This window comes from Ricinus communis, chromosome 4, assembly GCF_019578655.1.
Source record: "Ricinus communis isolate WT05 ecotype wild-type chromosome 4, ASM1957865v1, whole genome shotgun sequence".
Classification (NCBI taxonomy): domain Eukaryota; kingdom Viridiplantae; phylum Streptophyta; class Magnoliopsida; order Malpighiales; family Euphorbiaceae; genus Ricinus; species Ricinus communis.
The window spans coordinates 25,957,957-25,978,964 of record NC_063259.1 but is presented as its reverse complement, the minus strand read 5'-3'; the positions used below and the strand labels follow the sequence as shown (position 1 = coordinate 25,978,964).

The 21,008-nt window shown below is 36.0% G+C and overlaps 3 protein-coding genes across 7 annotated transcripts; all 3 read right to left on the bottom strand.

The window, feature by feature from the left end:
* Positions 1–206: 206 nt before the first annotated feature.
* LOC8258162 (LOB domain-containing protein 27) lies at positions 207–1,717 on the bottom strand. The gene is made up of 2 exons (XM_002511456.3): positions 747–1,717; positions 207–637 (listed from the first exon to the last, which is right to left on the bottom strand). Exons 1-2 carry the CDS (start codon positions 1,496–1,498, stop codon positions 535–537), a joined length of 855 nt encoding a protein of 284 aa, XP_002511502.1. The 5' UTR covers positions 1,499–1,717; the 3' UTR covers positions 207–534.
* Positions 1,718–5,127: 3,410 nt separating this feature from the next.
* LOC125369870 (secreted RxLR effector protein 161-like) lies at positions 5,128–5,577 on the bottom strand. Its single transcript, XM_048373140.1, has one exon. It carries the CDS (start codon positions 5,575–5,577, stop codon positions 5,128–5,130), a length of 450 nt encoding a protein of 149 aa, XP_048229097.1.
* Positions 5,578–10,338: 4,761 nt separating this feature from the next.
* On the bottom strand, positions 10,339–20,664 carry LOC8258164. 5 transcript variants are annotated; one of them, XM_025158882.2, is made up of 16 exons: positions 17,672–20,664; positions 17,457–17,585; positions 17,164–17,355; positions 17,000–17,052; positions 16,583–16,871; positions 16,287–16,428; positions 16,050–16,202; positions 14,855–14,968; positions 13,454–13,641; positions 13,129–13,344; positions 12,746–13,021; positions 12,475–12,622; positions 12,246–12,379; positions 11,524–11,610; positions 11,385–11,444; positions 10,339–10,359 (listed from the first exon to the last, which is right to left on the bottom strand). In XM_025158882.2, the coding sequence occupies exons 1-16, from the start codon at positions 20,294–20,296 to the stop codon at positions 10,354–10,356; spliced, it is 4,812 nt and encodes a 1,603-aa protein (XP_025014650.1). In that variant the 5' UTR covers positions 20,297–20,664; the 3' UTR covers positions 10,339–10,353. The 5 variants fall into 5 exon arrangements, with proteins under 5 accessions (XP_025014650.1, XP_015579618.1, XP_015579623.1 ...); XM_015724132.3 differs by lacking the exon at positions 10,339–10,359 and adding an exon at positions 10,503–11,246 and having other exon boundaries at positions 11,356–11,444; XM_015724137.3 differs by lacking the exon at positions 10,339–10,359 and adding an exon at positions 10,503–11,229 and having other exon boundaries at positions 11,356–11,444.
* Positions 20,665–21,008: the final 344 nt, after the last annotated feature.

The following is a 21,008-nucleotide window of genomic DNA, read 5'->3' as shown; positions in this document are numbered from 1 at the left end:
ACATATGTTCTTAGTGTTCTAGTTCTAAGAAATGAGTCCTAAAAATACGAGTTGGTCCTGTTGAATACAAGTAATTTACTTATTAATCTTAGAAAGGGTAATTTGCAAATTAATCGTGCATTGTTAATTATGCTTTTGCTGTACTAATTAACATGCAAATCACTTCTTGAAGGCTTGAACAACATAAATAAATCACACAGAACATCTTTGTCAAATAATTAGCTGATCATCCCCATAGCATATATTGTTCCGCAAGAATTTGACCAGCCTCCAGGCACCCAAGGAAGATTTCAGTTATTGAAACAAGAAGACTTAATAAATTAAACTATTGATTCTAAAATCAATTATAAAAGTTCTACAGGAGGGGGAAAAAGGTTCAAAACTGTAGAATGTACTCTATGATGTGGATTAAGGGAAATGTCCAAAAAGAAAAAAGAAAGGAAAAATGAAAGATTTGACATCATCAGTACTATTCTTGAGCTCATTGATTAATTAAAACTATCAAAATAGAAAAGGCTAATCAGTTTATGTGGCTCAATTGACACTGGTAAGGCTAAAGCATGCAGCAGCACTCTTCAATTCGTTTTCGGCAACATGCTCAATAGACTGTGTCGTGTCCTTCAATGATTCTTCCGAACTGAAACACAAATGTATACCATTAATTGTGGAGACCAAGTAAGAAAATCAGGATAAATCTGCGCAGCAGCTTAGTAATGAAGAAACAGAAGCGGAGCAATAAATCGTACCTTGAGTCGTAAGGCTCTTTAGAATCAATGTAAGATTGCCTATCATCAATAGTGTCGAAAAACGGATGTATCTCATCATAATCTTGAACAACTTGTTGGATAGCTAGTGGCTGTGACGCAACCAACTGAGACTGAATCGCCATTGAATTGGTATTGTTATTATTAGTAGTAGCATACGGATGCTGAACCCATAAATGATCCTTAGAATCCAAGTAACCAGAGCTGTAACCAGCATTACTGCTATTAGAGTAGGAATGCTGCTGGGAAACAGGCATGCCAGACACATTGTAAGGCTGAGGAGTAGAAGTGTGACCGAAAAGCGAAAGGGCATTATTAGGAGGAGCCATACCTAATTCTAGTTGCGAAGCCACATCATCGGTTAAAGAAGAGATGTGATGCTGATGATGTTGCCTGTACATCTCAAGCTGTGCATGTACGGCATGTATTTCTTCTTCAGTTTGCCTAATCTGATAATGAAGCTGACAGATGATGCCCCAGCAGCCATGTACAGGAAACCTTTCGCGAATATTTGCTTGGTAGATGATAGAACGCATTGCTTCTTGCTTTTGAGGGGCGTCAAGAGTTTCGAGCATCTTAGTAATGTTTCTTACACCAAATAATTTATGAGCATTTTGGAACATCTTTGGTTGGTCAGGTGGGAAGTAAGGGGCTAAAGGACACTCAGTAGAGCATTTTCTTCTCTGGTATTTGCATGAAGCACAAGCTTGGCTGGTGCCACCCTTAAGGGTCATATTTTTAGCATCAAAATCTTGGATAAAAATGTTTTTGGGTGTATTTCTTGCTATATTAATTACAGAATGTATGAAAGTAACGATGATGATACAGAAAGGAAAGGAAATAGCTAAGATGCTGTTGAAACTGAGAAGGGTAAACAATTTTAACGCTGAACAGGTCTGATATGAGCGGATTTGTTGGATGTGAAGGAGACTGAGTAAAACAGGAGATCGAATATTGAAGAGAGATAGCGAATTTGAAGGAGGTTGGGATGCTGTTTCTTTCAAGTATTATATGACCGTTAGTGACAAATGTTGCTAGTTTAGCAGACTCCTATTTCTGGGTGGTCAAATATATGTGTACATGTATTTTTTCTTTTTACACTTTGCTAATACGTGGCTTGGCTTTCAATCTTTTTCCATGCAACTTTTAGAGCCAGATGGAGATGGTCAATCTAATTTACTCTTAGATTTATTACACATATATCTATTTATATCAAACACCAAGAAACCCACCCCACAAAAACATGAAATTAAGAGGCTACTATCATATATAGGAATAGGACCTTTTAAACAATGCATGGGTGTGATACTGAGGTCTATTTATGTATACTTTATGGAACCTTCATTTATAATCTTTTTCAGGGACAGATTAATCTAAATAGTATGAACTTATTCAAAATGAAAATTCCTGGTTGTTGCTTAGATACAACTGTAAAAAGGCAATACAAACAAACAAGCTGTAAATTCTATATAAGCTTTTTTATAGATATTGTATGACAGAATGCAGCAGGTGGTTTCCTACCCGAGTTTGAATTTAAAACTCAACCACGTACAATCAATACTCTCTCAAGCATTCACTCAAATCTTTTTCCGATTTAGATTTACTAAGCAAAATGAATTTTCTGTTGATCATTTGATCATGTAATTTTTCCTGATAATGTTTGGCATAATTCCAAGAGATAAAGTTGATAACTGATCAATCACCCATCAAAGGATTAGTTAAATGTAAACCTGTTTGATCCCAGAATCATATGCATAGGTCCAACCCCCATTCAAGAATTTCTCATATTCATATATATATTTTGCAAATAAATGGATGTATGTTTTCAAACCAACAGTGCCAATTACTTTGGCCATCAACTGTATTTGATACTATTATAATTTGTTACATTTTTATTGAGAAATTATTAATTATAGTCAATAGCAATAGTTATTATGTATCAATTAATATTACTATATTATTATATATTATATTACTATTACTGAGTAGTTTATATTTCTATATAATAAACCTAATTCAGCTAAGGATTCTTCAATGAGCAGAACTAGATAACATTTAGACTACTCAAATTGCTAATAATAATAATAATAATAATAATAAAAATAAATGACAATAAATTTTTAAAGATTAAAATAATTTAAATTCTTGAAAGAATTAATTAATTAATATTTTGATCGCTGAAAAGTACGCTAGAATTTAGTGAGATGAAAGTTATGTATTTTATTTGAAATCTTTATTTTAAATACTAAGATTTAGGCTAATTTGAGTACAGTCAAAGACTACAAATTGGTGAATGCATGCACAATCACGATCCATCCTCTTCTGTAACGTAGGTAGCTCTTCTTTAATTAATTGTCTCGTCCTGGGCAATATGCTTTATTAGTGCATTGTGTTCTGTCCCTCAAAGTTTCTTCCCAGCTCTTACCATCAACTTTGGAAACCAATAGAAAGATTTCTTCCCAGCTCTTCAGACTGACTTGGCATGGACCTGGTATTATCATCAGTAGCGTATGGATGCTGAACCCATAAAGATTTTTCCTTTCCTAAATGATCATTGGAACCAAGTAACCAGAGGTATAACCACTAGTAGTATGGCTGTGGAGTTCCTTTTCAGCTTGCCTAATCTGATAATGAAGCTGACAGATGAAGCATGCCCATGAACAGGAAACCTTTCGCCGATATTTGCCTGGTAGATTAATTATATTAAAGAACGTATTGGTTCTTGCTTTAGAGGTGCGCCAAGAGTTTCGAGATTCTTTTCTACACCAAATAATTAAGTTACGAGCAATTTCTTGGTCAGGAGGAAAGTAAGGTGCTAAAGGGCACCCAGAAGAGCATTTTCTTGCTTGGTATTCGCATGAAGCATAGGCTTGGCGCAGCCCCAAAATAAGTTCCGCATTTTTTTGATAAATGAGTCCTGACATTTTTAAGAAAACAAAAAGAAAAAGATTTAGTCCCAAAAGATGCAATGAACATAATCCCATTAATTGGAATCTGTTAAGCCTAACGACAGCGTCGAGCTTTCACATCACCTTTACATATGTCCTCTTCCATCTTCTTTCTCCTTGCTTTCGTGCCTCAGCTTCCTTCTTTTTCTTCCTTCCCTTATAATGTCAGCAAGTCAATAAACCCATCAATCCTTCCCCATCTTTCTTTTTGTTCATTTTCTTTATATAAGCAGAGATTATGAGGGTTATTTTTATTTCTTCCACTCTAGCATGGTCGAGTTATTTACAACCTGGATGAATATTTTTCGAATTTTTTATTTTTTATTTGAAAAAAAAGTTACAATTTCGAAAATAATATGAAATTTTAAAATACTTCAAATTCTTCAAATTTCTATCCATCAATTGAGTGATTGAGTATATTATGTTCTAAAACTTTCATTTATCATCTACTGTTTCTAAACAAAATAAAACTAATCTCTTCATTTATTTTATAAAATTTTATTTTACTTTTTCCTCATTTCTGCCAAATAATGTTAATAATATTAATCCATTTTTGCCTTCTTTTTTTTCACTTTATAATATCATCTTGCCTCATCAACTAAAATCTAAATCATATCTCAAAAAAAGAAAAAAAAAATTTAACAAATCAATAATCTCACCAAGTCAATTGAGATGAATTTTGATATTCAAATTCTATTACTGGTCTTTTTTCTTTTCTTCTTGTTGTGATTTTTGCTGGATATTTAATTTTTGAAAAAGCAATTAGGTATATAAGTTTTTTGATTTGAAAGAAATTTAAGGGTACAATTATGATAGATTGATGTTGATGATTGTAGGTTCATACTGTAAGAAATATAAAGACAAAAAACAGCCAAAGAGAAAGCAGATAAGATCTTTTTTAAACTGAATTTTTATTACTCAAAATTAATAAAAAAAAATAGACAACGATTACAACTTTATAAATACTAAAAAATGCATTAAAATATCTCAACCAACACACACGTGTCTTTTGAGTTTATTTGCCTAAATAAAAGCCACTAACTCCTAAATAAAAGCCACTAACTCCTAAATAAAAGGAAACTAACATCAGCTTCTTAAAAAAAAAAAAAACTTTAACCAGAATAGACTTATTCAACAAAGACTAATTCAACAACTATGACAGTAAGTTTCACTAATTTGCGACACTACCCCTTAGTGCAAACTTACTGTCAACAACACCAAGAGCACTTCGAAACACTTCAAATTTTGCTTTGCCAAGTGCTTTGGTTAATATATCAGCAACTTGATCTTCAGTTCGTATTTTTTGCAGCTGAATGTCCTGGATTTCCAGCAAGCTTAATTGCACTTTCATTATCACAGTAAATGGGAACTGGATAATCCAAGACAGAGAACATTTCTTGAATAAGCCTCTTAAGTCAAATACACTCTTGAGTGGCCATAGTAGCTGCTACATATTCAGCTTCACAACTTGAAAGAGCAACAGTAGTTTGCTTTTTGCTATACCATGAGACTGCTGCTGAACCTGTATTAAAACAATACCTTGTTGTGGAGCGCCTATCATTCACATCACCAGCCCAGTCTGCATCTACAAAACCAGTTAGAAGAAATGATGCATGCTGCATATACAATAACCCAAAGTTCAGAGTGCTTTTTACATAGCGAAGAATCCTCTTTGCTGCAATTAAATGGCTCTCACGTGGTTTGTCCATAAACTGAGAGATGACTCTTACAGAATATGAAATGTCAGGCCTTGTGATAGTTAAATAGAATAAACTACCAACAAGCTGTCGAAAAAGTGTTGCATCTTCCAATAGTTTTCCTTCATCTTTAGTTAACTTCAAGCAAGGTTCCATAGGAGTAGTCATTGCTTTTGACTCCCCCATATGAAAATGATTCAGTAAACTTGTTGCATATCCTCTTTGAGAGAGAAACTATCCATCTGACCTTTTAACCTCCAAGCCAAGAAAACAGCTAACCTCTCCCAAACTCTTCATTTCAAATAGAAGAGATAGAGCATCTCGAAGACGAGTTATTTCAGCATTGTCATCATTGGTAATGATCATGTCATCCACATAAAGGAGCATTGTGCACACTACAGATGTTTTCTTAACAAATAAACTTGAATTTGCACTTGAAGACTTGAAATCACAAAAATTAAGGTATTGAGCAATTTTACCATACCAAGCACATAGAGCTTGTTTGAGGCCATACAAAGCCTTCTTGAGTCGGCACATATAATCAGGAAACTCCTTAGAAATGAATCCATGTGTTTGCTCCATACATATATCTCTATCCAACTCTCCATAAAGAAATGCATCCTTCACGTCTAATTGCCACAGTTTCCAGCCTTTGTAAGCAGCCAGTGATATAATTGTTCGAATTATCACCATTTTAGAATTATCACCATTCTAGACCATATTGCTAAGAAAAACCACGAGCAACAAGACGAGCTTTATACCTGTCGATAGTGCCATCAGCCCTTTTCTTCAACTTGTAAACCCATTTACAAGTAACTAATTCAACATTCTTTGGCTTCGGAACAAGCTCCCATGTGCAGTTCTTGTTTAAAGCTGATATTTCCTCCCGTATTGCTACTTCCCATTCAAAAATACCTTTAGCTTCATTGTAAAACTTAGGTTCATTAACACATGAATCTTCCATCAGAAAATAGGACACAACAAAGCAATGATTTAACTGAACTTCATAATCAGTTAAATAATCAGGATTCTTTCTTTGCCTAGAGGACCTCCGAATAGCAGTCCCTATAACCTCATCTTACTGAATATTTTCTCCAGAATGAGTAGTATTGCTCATTGGATGCATCGTCACCAAAAAATTTGGAAAAGATCAGTTGTGCCTCTATTTGTATCTGCATAAATTTGATGTGATGAAACTTCATCAAACACCACATCACGAGAAACAACAACTTTCTTTGTTTCTGGATCCATACATCTCCATCCTTTTCTGTGAGTGTCATAACCAACAAAAACACAACGCCTTGCCCTTGGGTGATGTTTAGTCCGATTAATTTTTGAAACATGGACATAACAAACTGAGCCAAAGACTCGAAAATAACTCATATTTGGTTTGTGATGGTATAGTGCTTCAGAAGGAGATGATTTTATTCCTAGACACGGAGGTAGACGATTTATGACATGACAAGCTGATTGAATAGCTGTTGTCCATAGCTCTCTCGAAAGGTTCTTTGCATGCAACCATGACAAGCACATGGATGTGAGATGTGCCAACTTGCGCTCAACAACTCCATTTTGCTGTAGAGTTTCTGGACAAGTCATTTGACTCCGAATGCCATGTTCTCTGCAATAATTTAGGAATTGATCTGACATGTATTCTCCTCCATTATCGCTGCGTAGACACTTTATTGGCAGCCCAAATTCTTTCTCCACCTGCTCCTTGAACTGAATAAACTTGGAGAAAGTCTTACTTTTGTGTTCCAAGAAAAACACCCAAGTGAACCGAGAGAAGTCATCCACAAGAACCATTACATAATGAAAACCATTGTAACTGGGTATTCTAGTTGGCCCCATCAAATCTGAATGTACCAGCTTTAGTGTAGCAGTAGCTCTATTCTTCGAATTCGGGAAAGAAAGACGATGTAATTTTCCATATTGGCAACCAGGACAAACCACATCTTGATGAATTTCTTTAAAAGGAGGAACACCATCAAGAAGCGTCTTTGTAGAGATTTTCTATAGCAATTGATAACCAACATGGCCTAACTGAGCATGCCAAAGTGTCACACTTGCATTCTGACCTGTCTTTCCATATATGCATCACTTGCAGACAATACATAAAGTGACTCTTTTCTTTTTCCACTAAATAAAACATCAGCTTGAAGGTGTTTTATATTGGAAATATTTTTCACATCATCTGGACCAAAAAGAACATACCTCAGAGAATCAGCAATCTGAGAAACTGAAGTAAGATTCTTCTTTAAGCCTGGAATATGATAAACATCTTCGAGAGAAACGATACCAGCATTGGAAATATCTTTCTTAACATCGACCTGTCCTTCGTTCACGATAGGATATAATGAATTATCAGGTGTAACAATAGCTTTGTTTCTATGATGCGGACGAACATTATAGAGTAAAGAATCATGTCCCGTTGCATGATGAGAGCAACGAGAATCAACAATCCAATCCTTGCTATAGTCTATGGAAGCATTAGCATATGGTTCTGCATTTGTTTGTTGCACAACAGAATTCACAACAACAGGTTGATCAACAGCTTCAATGGATAAGCATTGCTCCCACTTGAGTTGTTCAAACTCACTAGTTTCATGGGCAACATTTGCTCTTGTGAGATTTACACTACAATTTTGTTTAACATGACCTGATTTTCGCACCGATTACACACCACCTTCACACGACAATCGTGCTTTAAGTGTCCCAACTTTCCACACCTATAACAGTTTTTTGAATTACCTCTAAATTGCCATTCAGTTTTGAATTGCTTGTTGTCACCTTAAGCATGCTTAGAGTAATAATTGCTTTTTGCTTGTCTTTTGTGTAAAAAGCATCCTCCATTTGAGAGGGAGACAACTTGTTGTTGCCGCCCATTTGTTTCACCAATGCTTCCTGATTTGAGAGTAGATTCTCCAGCTCAATAATAGAAGGTTGATTTGCCCACCCTTGTATCGAGGAGATAAAGGGCATAAACTCTTTCCGCAATCCGCGAATAAGATAACAACGCAAACGAGCTTCATTCAACGACTCCTTTGTATCCAATTCTGAAATTTCAGAACACAAGGTTTTAAGTTTCAAAAAATATTCTAAAACTGAAAGATTATGTTGAGTCATCCCAGCAAGTTCGTTCTCCAAATACTGCAACCTTATTGTGTTCTTTTAAGTGAACAACCTTTCAAGTGTCTCCCACACTTGCTTTGGTGACTTCACATCACGAACGTGCTCTATGTACTCCTGACTGATCGATGTTCACAAAGCTTTGCCACACTTAATCTTCCACTTCCTCCGCAACTCGGCATTCTATGGTGTATCTTCTGGAATTACAGCTTCATCACCAGAGATAAGATCCCACAAATCCTGCCCTTGTAGATAACCTTCCATGCATAGCTTCCAGTAACTATAATTGTTACCAACAAGCTTGTCTACAGAGACACTGCTTCCACCATTCATCTTAATTGAGTAATAAAATCAAACAATTAATAAGCAACCAAGCTCTGATACCATGTAAGAAATATAAAGACAAGAAACAACCAAAGAGAAAGCATAGAAGATCCTTTTTAAACTGAACTTTTATTACTCAAAATTAATAAAAAATCAAACAACGATTACAACTTTATAAATACTAAAAAATGCACTAAAATATCTCAACCAATACATACGTGTCTTCTGAGTTTATTTGCCTAAATAAAAGCCACTAACTCCTAAATAAAAGAAAACTAACATCAACTTCCTAAATAAAAGAAAAACTTCAAACATAATATACTTATTCAGCAAAGAATAATTTAACAACTATGATAGTAAGTTTCATTAATTTGCAACATATACACCACAACAAATAATAGATATTGTATCATTTAAAAGCTAATAAATATATATTAATTATTTATTAATTAGTTTATAAGTGAGGATATACAAGATATTGGTTAGAACAATTTCTTCTAAAATATGTAGTAAATAATAATAATAATGATGGTGGTATACTACTAAAAAGTTTGTTAACTCATTTTTGGTGGCAATAGTAGTTAAGGTAGTGGTAGTTGTTAGCGTTTGATTAAGGAGAAAAAATTATGAGGAAGAAGAAAGAAAGAAGAGAGGAGGGGGCCGTGGCGTGGCGATTCTAAGATGAGATGCTACTTAGGTGGCAAGATTAAGTATTTAATGCAAAGCACATTGTATACATAATGACTGCGACGACCATCATAAAGGCAAAGAGAAGGCTGACAATAATTATGTTGAAAACGTTGGGGCTGAAATAGGTAAACATTCTTTATGGTGAAGAGGTCTGTTAGTGGCGGATTTGACAAGAGCAAGTAAAAGAGATGCGAATTCTTAAGGGTATATGCTATATCCATCGACTTGGCCTATTCATATTTTCTACTTTTAATACTCTTGGAAAGAAAAGGAAGTTTTTCATTTATTCTCGTAATAACACTCAAACTAAGGATTTATCAGTAACCTCTTTCACAATTTTGATTACTTCAGTATGATATTAATATCAGCGGATAATGACATATAATCCACAGAAGATTCTACGACACTCACACAAAAAATTACACTGCTAATGCAATCCCCATACTTACAGGTAATGTTATTTGAGTCGGTCAATTTTTCTTTTACTAATTTTTGACACAAGACGCTATAATATTGTTAAAAATATTCTCTCTATAGTTAAAAAAGACAATACTTTAGTAACAGTCATCGGAAATATAAAAATGCAATACTGAGTTGATACAATAAGATGGTAGAGAAAATGATAAGATAAACTAACATTCTTCTTAAAACAAAAGAGAGACTGAAAGAGGAGATGCTCTATTTCACAATCCACATTACAGAGCTATTAAACAATCATGTTTCCTTGATTCAAAAAATATAACAAAAGAAAAATGAATAGAAAATAAGAGTTTTGAATCAACTTGACAGCAGGAGTTTCCATTAGGGCTGAAAAATAAATTTAAGAGTAGTATTAATCTGAGTATAGAGCAGTAGCAGCAAGAGAAATACAATACAATGTGCTGGGAAATTTTCTTACCAAATATTGAAGCAACATTCTCACAGAGCAAGAAAGTTGAAGAAGTGCAACATACAGAAGAATGTTTTTTATATAAATATTTTAGAAAGCAAGGTTAAGGTGCGGTGTACAAAATCAAAATCAAAATCAAAATCAAAAGGATATATAGCGAGAAATATGCAGCAATGCAACTAAACATGACAAATGAGCAAATATAGATTTACTATGAATACCCCATCTGCATTATATGGTGATCATATGCAATATCAATAAGCTGCATATGAAGAGTTAAAGACGCAAGGGGTCGTGATGTAATCTATACATAAATCTCTTCTAAAGGGGGAAATTTTCCGGTAAATTTGGACATCTAGAAGCAGCTTCAAACTAAGTAACTAAATTCCCCCCACTTGCAATTGCTATTTGTATATGCTCCCCACAACAATCCAATGTTTATTTGCCATCATATGTTCTTCCGCTGCATTCACAGGCAGGCTCTTTCTCCTCGACCAAACCACCTTATTGGAAACAATCCACGAGAAAATGAAGAAAATTCCATGTACATGAATCCCAATTACCACGGAAAAAAAAGAGTACTTGGATGCAAGAGTGGCATAATTACACTCCAGTCTCTTCTAATCCGAAAGAAAATTTCCCTTGTCCATTATTCTTCCTTTAGAAGACCATGTCTTTCCTACAAAACTTCTGATATTTGACAACTCTTGCTCTTCTATCTGAAATTTCTTTTCGTAACACAACTTAAAGCCCTTCAAAAGCCACTGTTGTATGTTTTACCATCTTAACTGCATTAGGGTAAAAGCTGCACTACATCGTTAATAACAACACCTCATCACGGGCAGCTATCAAATATCAAGCCATGCTGACCCAGTGCTTTTTGTGCAGCAGTAAATTTGACAAGTTCCACTAACCACTAATTTACAGCTTCAAAGAAAAGAACCTGAGGTTGCAAGTGCCCTCTTTCACACATGGAAAGCACGTCAGCCCAGCTACCAATTACCTGAAACAGAATGGATATCGTAATGTCAGAGCAAAGCACAAACATAAAAGGCCGGATCTAAAACAGAAGGCAAATTCACCTTGACAGTTTTGTCATCATACATAATCCATCGTCCTTGATCCTGACTATAGGCAAAGCAATGATAATGTTGACCGTAATAGCAAACCTAAAAGTTGCAGAAGTAATACAAGGAATAAAGGTAATGAAGTAAATCACATCCTGGTAGCAATAATCAACCAAAAATTCAAGCAATAAGCATATACAAGGAAGAGGGTATACCACCCACCGAAAATAGAAGTTTCAAAAGGCAAGTTTCTTAAGAATTTTATTAGGTTTATGCTTCCTAAGTAAAAGAAGAAACTGTTGAATTTGACTGATTATTCTCAAAAGCAGAAGAAACTGTTGAATTTGACTGATTATTCTCAAAAGCATATGATTGTGCCATTGCATTTCCCTTTACAATTTATTGACTGTGTGCATCCAATTCCACTCCTCTCAATCCTCAGCAAAGCTAGTGCTTTTAAGTGACTTTTAACATTTACAACTGGCTTCAGTCTAAATACATTTCTTTACCTTTCATCCCTGAATAAAGAAAGACGCAGCCCCAAATATGACTTCAACTAGTTTGAGATTATAGCTTAATTGAATTGAGTTTTATCCCTCAGAATATTCATCTTTCCTTGTGGAACTATTAAGAGAATCAAAAGAAAATATTTCCAATTTTACCAAATCTAATTTCTTATTATCAACTTATCAATCATAATGGTATAAATGACAGTCATTCTATCCTCCCATACATACCACCGAAACCAAGCCATGCATGCTTTTTGGATCTAGGCCACGGTAAAGAACACTGATATCTATCTCGGTATTAAGAGCTGCCAATGTTGCAGCGATATCATCTGCACTTTCACATGTATTTTGCCATCCAATAACTACAGAACCAAAACAATTCATCATTTGAGTCTCCACAAGATGGCACAATTAATCAGCAAAGTACAAATTTCTTTTTGATGCTGAGAAAAATCACCTGTCGTAAAAACATATGGTGGAGTTGATAGAATATGATGGATGTAATTAAGCTTCCCACAACCACCGCTCTCAGGATCACATGCTAATTGATGATTCATCTCCACTTGATTTAAAAGCTCATCAAAAGAGCTTTCAGCACACATGACCTGAAAGGTGAGGAGAAGTAAAGTAAGGGCAACAGATTACCGTCCAACTGCACAAAATATATCATGAATAAAAGGCTTCAGTATTAAGTGAATGCACAAAGCATCTCAACCAGCAATACAAACCTTCATTGTTCGAAGGGCACTGGCATTAATATTATGAAAGAAAGAAGTATACTTCAGATGTCTTGACTCCAAACTACAGCTGTAGCAATTCATTCTTTCAAAAATGTCCATTCCAAAAAGAGAATGCACTAGACAAGCACTGTTCGAACAATCCCAAGATCCCATGGAATTACTTTCCACTGATTCACAATCAGAAACGCCCAAACCAGGAGCAAATGCTTGATGGAGGCAATCAAATAATACCGCCAACACTTCAGATGCATCATTCATCTGTGCCTGTAAGTGAATTCTTATGTTATAACCGAATAGTGAAAAAAGAATAATGCCACAGTTAAGAAGATATCGGACTAGCAAGATGTACAAACACGATTCATATATAATACCTCCTGAAAGAAATTACTATCTGGATACAAGTTGCTCAGAGCTATCCTCAGAGATGTAGGGGCAACAGCTTCTCTCCGCATATCTGTGGACGCAGCATTCAAAGCGTTGAAAATTTCATACAATGCACAGACAACACATGGTTCTCCCACATGAGCATGCTCTGATGTTGATCTCCTCAAGAACTCCTCTCGAAACCGTCTTAAATGCCATAAGGACTGAGCTTAGAGAAGAAACCACAAAAAAATAAGGTCAGGGAATATGAACATGAAGAAGCACAAATGAAACAAATAATGCAGTAATAAAAGTTATTGCTTCGGAACATACCTGAATTATAACATTTAGAAAACAATTGTATTCACCAACATCATTCTGCAAGCCCATACCAACCACATCAGTCCCATTCGCATCTTCAATTGTAACCACATTAAGTGTTTCGTTGCAACCATTAGCTTCCAGGGGAAAATTTTGTGGCCTCAAACTTGAAGGCATTATTTGATGTGCTTGAAATGTGTCTAGAAAATCAACAGATATACAAGCATATAGTGTTGAATATATTTGTAACTGAAGGATCGGAACAAGGAAAATTGAATGTCTAAGATGCAAATAAATTTGTAGACGCATAATATATGCATTGCAACCTCGAACCAGGCATGACTAATCAAACTCCAGCAATTGTTTAAAGCCCAGGTTGGCTCCAATTTAATACCAATGATGCAGGAGATCGATTCAATTTGCTATGAATGCATCTAGAAGGTAAATACTTTCATTTCATATGCAAACCCACTTATTTGAGTTGAGACTTCCATAAATATTTTATCCCACATAACTTGGAAATGCTTTGTCTCAACCTAACTGACATGAAGCTGAATACATACAAACAAAAATTTCTCAACAGCTGCCTTTACAAACATTATATGTAGAACTCCAAGAAACAATCTCTGAGTTTGTTAACTGAAAATATACTCCTTTATTAAGTTATAGATGGATGAAAAATCAATCCCAAAGTCAATCTCGTAGTTATTTTACTCATGCAGCTGGATTTTGGCTGGTAGCATTCCTCAAGGACCAATCAGGTTGCAGATTCACATGCTAACTTCCACTTAAGTTTGCAAATGACCATGTTATTTACGTTGCTCAAATGATTTTGATAATTGATTACACAAAGTTCAGAAATCCATTAACCTAAAAGACTGTCTCGTTCTACAAAGCATATGAGAACCTCAATCCAGAGTGAACTTCAGTACTTGCACAAACTGGTACCATTTTGCAATTATAAAATAGGCCAAAGATAATAATGGAGAGAACTTATATGAAGCAAAGATAAAGTTTGAAAATACATGATCCTAAAATGCCTCGTCCTATAAAAACAGATGACAGCCTCAATCCAGTGTGGATATCCACTAATTCCACAAAGTAGTAGATTTTGCAATTCTACGCCAAAGGTAAAAATAATGAAAACTTATATGAAGCAAAGATACTTCATAACTTCAATAATCAGAAGGATTTCAGGGTTTACAACTTGGTAAAGAGCCCTCTTTGTTACACAAATATGAATGTTGTAAGAGCAAAGTCTACAAGTATCAACAGATTGAAAAAATGAAGTAACATTAGAGTTCAAACACTAAAAGGGCATCAATTTATCCTGATCCTTCATAGCCATTCTAGTTGGCATCTACTTTCTTATTTAATGATAAAGAATATAGCAATATGATGAGAATTTCTTACCAAGGCTTTGCCGTACAGCCTTTTTAAGGTCAGCTTGGAACCTTTCCTCATCATCTTCCTCTGCCTGTAACTGTCTCAAGGTCTTAGTTCCACTGTCCCCCATATTAGGAGCAACTGTTTTCACATGAACAATACCTAATAATATCAGTTTCAACTTCATGGTGATCATGCATAATTGGGCTATACTGTAAAGGTATGGCTGAAGAACCTTTTTTGATTGCCCATAACCATCCTCAGGCAAAAAGGCAGACCATTGAATAGCATCTTAGACAAATATAGTTCAAAATGCAAATCTCATATAATTTGCATTTATGTTGAATAGGCAAAATATTGGTGTAACCATCACATAGATACTAAAGTACACTGCATTCAAGAGTCAACACTCATAAGAAAACTTCAGGAGCAGAAAATTATCCAATTTCCAGAAAATGAATACACTAGAAGCCTCTCGACAACCCATTTCTACAAAAGATTTATGTCACCAACAAGTTTAAAGCGTGGAGTAAGAACTCTAAGAAGTAAGAACTAACTTACTAACATCACATTGCAAGAAACAACCCTAAAGAAACGCAGGAAAAAGATTAAATCAGCAATATATGTGAACTAATTTCAGTGGCTGAACAACCCTGCAAAGTACGGACAAAGGACTAAAGCCATACATTAAGATACCACAGGAAAAGCAGTAAGCATCTCTTATACAAGAACTAAGCTATGACCTGATTCAATCTTGATTTTGACACATTGGAAATAAAAGTCAGTAGTTGAATGTTAAGACTAGTTCTTTAAACGAAAAGAGGAGGTTAAGTGCTCATAAAAAATTAGTGGTACATCGGGCTATAATATACCCAACTTCCAAGTCATTACTACCTTGAAATTGATAGCAGTCGACCCATATTTACATCCAACTCTGAAGCACTTTAATATTTATTAGGATGGAGAAAACAATGAAACTGAAATGGACTGATCAAATCTTGAACTTCTAACAGACAAGGTAGGGGCATGGAAGGGGGAACCCCGAAAATGAAAGAAGCACTCAACACATACAGAAAAATTTCAGGTGATTTCAAATTCAAACAGCAAGGATAAAATCAAGTTAGAAACATTTTTGAGATAATCGCATGCACTTTACTATTTATTACAAAGTCTGCCGCATAAAGAATGCAAAAAAGTTTAATCACAAAGCAGAAACACATACTACTTCCAACTTCAGCATTATTCTTCTCGGAAGAAATTGGTTGATATTTTCCATCAGAAGATTTAATGGAGCTCTTCTGCCGCCTCCCTCTCCTTCCTGTCCGCCGGTCAGAAGGCAAAATGCCATCTTCTGTAGCTCCTCCATTAGATAGCTCTGCAAAAAGAGAATGATGAAAACGCTGCTGAAAATTATAGTGAAGCCTAGCCACATTCTTAATATTCATAACACGATGCTAACCTTGGTCTACTTTTGCGTTACTCGAACCACTAATGAATTGACTTCTGGATATTGAAGAAGTGCTTACTGGCACTGAAGCACCATTTGCCTTGGGCATGACTTCTAAATTGTTGGGAAACCCATTTTTCTGTGTCAACTGTTCCTGAAAGTTCAATTTTGGTAGATATACATAAAACAAAAAAAATGAAAAGTCTGGCATAAGCTTCAGCATTCAATCAAAGATATGGAACTAGGAAATCGCTAGCACCAACTTCTATCTCATTACATTATGATGAACAGGAAGGCTTTTTGCTTACCAATGGCTCATGTCCAGCATCGGCACCAGGGTCCAAGCAAACTCTGCCAGCCACCTTTTCTTGAAATGTACTGTTACATTTTTTAAATTGTTGTTCAGCAAGATGCTTGAGTTTAGCCTCATTTTCAATTCGCCTTTGATACTCCAGAGTTTCTTCTAGCTTTCTTTCCTCTTCTTCAAGCTCAATTATACGTCTAAATTCTTCCTCTTGTTGTTTCATGTCATCACCATTCATCGAATGAAGAATGTCAGAATCCAGGTGGCCACCATCTGATGTAACTGGAAGGGAACTGCAGCAAGAGATCAATCAAACACAACGTGCTAAATTCAGTGTTTGCAGTTATAATATGCAGGCCCAAGACAAAATGGAGCATTTATTGCAGAAAAAGATGCAGAGTGAGATTAAGAGGAGACATACCCCAATCCCGCAATCTCATCATGAAGCAAGTGATGATCATTTCCAGTAGTACTCTGAAACGAAAGAAGAGATCATACATGCATCATCAATTACCAAATAACATTAGGTATCAATTCATAGTAACACATTATCTAAGAAGGACAACCAAATTTAAAATTTGAAACCTTTGAGTCCTTGGTTTTTCTGTACTCTCTGTTCCTTCTCTTATCTTTTGCCTTCTCCTGTGAATTTCTCAAATTATCACTTCCTCCTCGAGCACCTTTCTTCGAATCAAGTGCCAGTTCTGCTAAAAATGCTTCCCTTGCAGCATCAGACTTCTCTGTGGCATCCCTTTCAGCTAAATCTTCCAAGTGGGCCTGCAAAAGAAATTGTCAAAGGAAAAAATAGCGGGGCTGGTAACCACTAGCCAGAGAAGTTGAGGAATGCCACAAAAAGTTATAACATGTCCAGCACAAACCCTCATGTAAGACTTCATTAGAGGTAACAATATTAACCGATAATCAAGGGCAGAAACAGGCTCGAGTTTGAGTTCCAACTGCTGCATCCCTGTTACATTTCGCATGATTCTGGCATCGATTTTGCTGAGCTGCATGACAGAACAAGCAAGTATAAGTGGCAAAAATCGCTCTAAATATTTTTATCTACAAGAGCTCCTAAAACAAACATACTGACCTCTACTGATAACTGATGTTTTTGTCCATCAATTACACCTTGTATGCAAGCGTCCATTTGATCTCTATAGTCCTTGGTTCTCCAGTCATTGTCTTCACCAGATTCCAAGTCACATAACTGAGGATGCATGCCGCCATAAGTATCCTGGTATCCAAATTGATTGCGGTTCATCTCTTCTACTTCTTTCAATACATTTGCAATGACATCTGACTCAATTCCACTGCTAATGAACAGAGTATCATCTGCATTGTGAGCAAGATCATCCTTCCGCTTCCTAAGTACAGATTCATAGCAGCTACGACCATCAGTCTCCCTCTTCTTACCTTCTTCAAGACAGAGATCCTCTACAGATTGCAATGCCTCCTCGTAGCTCAAGTGCTCACATTTTCTTTCACAAAGGCTTTGTAGGTGGTAAAACTCCTTTTCAAGAGTTTGGAGAATTTCAATTCCTTGATGAACTTTCTCTTCTTTTGTATGCATCCATAACTGCAATTGATCCCCACTTGAGGGGCCTGCAAATATCCATGAGAGCAAAGCATCACCATCAGATACAACCCCATTCCCAAAGCCAACATGAGTAGGATTTATTGTGGCCACATCATCTTGAGGATATTTTCTAGGAGCACATTCAGATGGCAATAGGCTTTCATCCAAGTAAAGACACGAGGCATCACCATTAAGAACAATTTTATCTTTAATCTCAGAACTGTTCGCAGCACTTACATCATCTGTAATACTATTTTTTTCAGAATATCTACCCAAACCACAAGTATGAGATAGTTCCTGCAAGAACTTAAGGATCTTTCTAAGCTGAGGGGCTTCTAGAAAGCAAATGCATAAGGGTGTCTGATCAACGCCGTGATTCAGAAGCTGAGAACCATTGGCAGAAATATGTAGTTCATGCATAGCAAGCTGTATCACCTTGTTTAGATGGCTTGCTGCAAGATACTTGTGTTTAATAAGTGCCTCAAATACAGCATGGATTTTTTCAAGGAGCTTTCCTCGCTCTGGGTCCTCTGATAACGGCCAGCTATCAATAGAATATGCCATGGAACTCTGGTTATCATCACATTCTTTACACACAATTTTGGAGGCATCATTACTCCCTACAATACAATCACTATAGCCATCTCTCAAATTTTCCTTTTCCGGAGAAGAATCCCATGCATCTTTAAAACAGTCATCACACTCCTCATTAGAACTCCCTGAGTACAAATCCCCAACAAAATCCGCATCCTGGCATTTCCCTCGACTTCCAAGCATCTTAATAGCAGAGGAAATATCAAGGGGTTTCCAGGAACAATTAAGAATCATCTCAATCCACTCATTATCAACACTCTGAGGCAAAACAGCTTGCATTTTAGGCATAAGATTCCCCATATGCTCTTGCACAACATGATGTATATGGCTCCCAGAATCAACAAACTTCTCAAGACATCTACAACACATCCAAAACTTCCATGTCTTATTCTCCTCAGCAAATGCCAACACCTCATTCAAAACCTCGCTAGCCAAAGCATCCTTAGACGATGAACCAAAATAATTCTTCAAATCACTGACTCTAATTTTCAACAAATCTCTCTTCATTTCCACAGTCATAGAATTCCAATACGATAGAACCCAATCTTTCCTCTCCTTATTACTCCCACTCTTCCTAAAATTTCCATACTTCCTCCTCTCTCCTCCTCTCTTATCGCTCCCTGCAGGCATCTCAGCTCCCTTATCACTCCTCTCTACTGAAAAACTAGTACTGCTCTCAGATTTCTGCTGCAACAATCTGGCAGCAGCAACCCTAACTTCAATCTCTTTCCTTCTCTCTTCAGGAGTTTTGGTAGCTTTTTTAATTTCATTAGGTCTTCTAGTTTGAACTATCCTCATTTCCATAGGATCCTCAGCAGCTCTTCGTATTGGAATCAATCTAATTTCTTCACCAGTCCCTAAATTCTTCATCCAAGTAGAGATCGAAGCAATGCTTGATTTCTGTTTCAAACTTCTCAGCTCATTCTGCACGTGAGCAATCCTCGCTTCTGGGGTGGTTATTTTCTGTTGACTCTCATCTTGTAAACTCTCTTTGGCAGGATCAATCGGATTTTCAATTTCTAATGCTCTTTCACACTCTTTCAAAACGTCTTCGTAGTCTTTACTATCATTTGCTGCTTCGTATAATAAATTGGCGTAAAAATGAGCAAATTCAATTGAATTTGGCGATAATTCGGCTGCTTTACGAGCAGAATCAATAGCGTTTTTTAAATGCCGTTGTTTAGCGTTAGGATCATCAATAATTGAAGCTACTTTAACACATACCGTGCCTTGCACTCGGTGGATTAAAGCAGCAGAGTGAGATGTTGAGTTAGAGTTATCTCCTCCTCCATGCTTAGCACATGACTCTTTCATTAAACGCAGCGCTTTTGTGTGATTTCCACGGCGTAGCGCTGTCAAAGCACGTTCGCATTCGACTTTGATTGATGAGTAAGACGAACCGTCTGATTGAAGAGAAATCGACGGCTCGATCTTCACCAGATTAGGTGAAAACTCAGAATCATCATTGGCGGCAGTTGGAGCCGTTGCGGACGGTGGAGGAGTGTTTTTAGAGCGAGAAGCGGGGAGGCGCTTTTTATGCCCCATTGATTATCACAGGAATCGATTGATTGACATTAGAAAAATGTGTAATGGCTTAGAGAGAGAGAGAGAGAGAGAGAGAGAGAGAGAGAGAGAGAGAGAGATTGTATGTGTTACTGATGTAGGGATTTAGAGAGGAGTTTTGGCGGTGAGATTAGGCGATGAAATCTAGGTGGAGAGTGGAAGAGTAAGGTGCGGGTGAGTGACAAAACAGGTAAGGCAACTAATCCATTGAAGAAGAAGAAGAAGAGAGGAGCTCAAGGAAAGAGAAGAAAAGGGGGTGAGGTAAGGTTTTGTTTGTTTAGATGGAAATTGAAAGGAAAATGGAGAAATTAAAGATTAAGCCTCGTTAACAGTGTTCTTCATTTTATATCATTTTCATTCATTTGTAACCTAAAGATTTTGATTAAATCGTGTTTCATTTTTATCTTTGTTTTTATATATAAAAAAAAAAAAAAAGTAGGTATAAGATAATGCGGCATGTTATAATGTTTGGTGTAAAGATATATAATCAACCACCAAAAAAATGTGCATACATATACGGCATAGATTTTATATACATACATAAAATATATATTGACCAACAAAATAGATGGGTAATTGAATTTCTAATTATTGGATTTTATATAAACAAAAATCCTTACAAAATGTAATATTATCTCTATATCAATAACTCTTTAACACATAAACATAACTTTAACATTATAACTTTTATTTA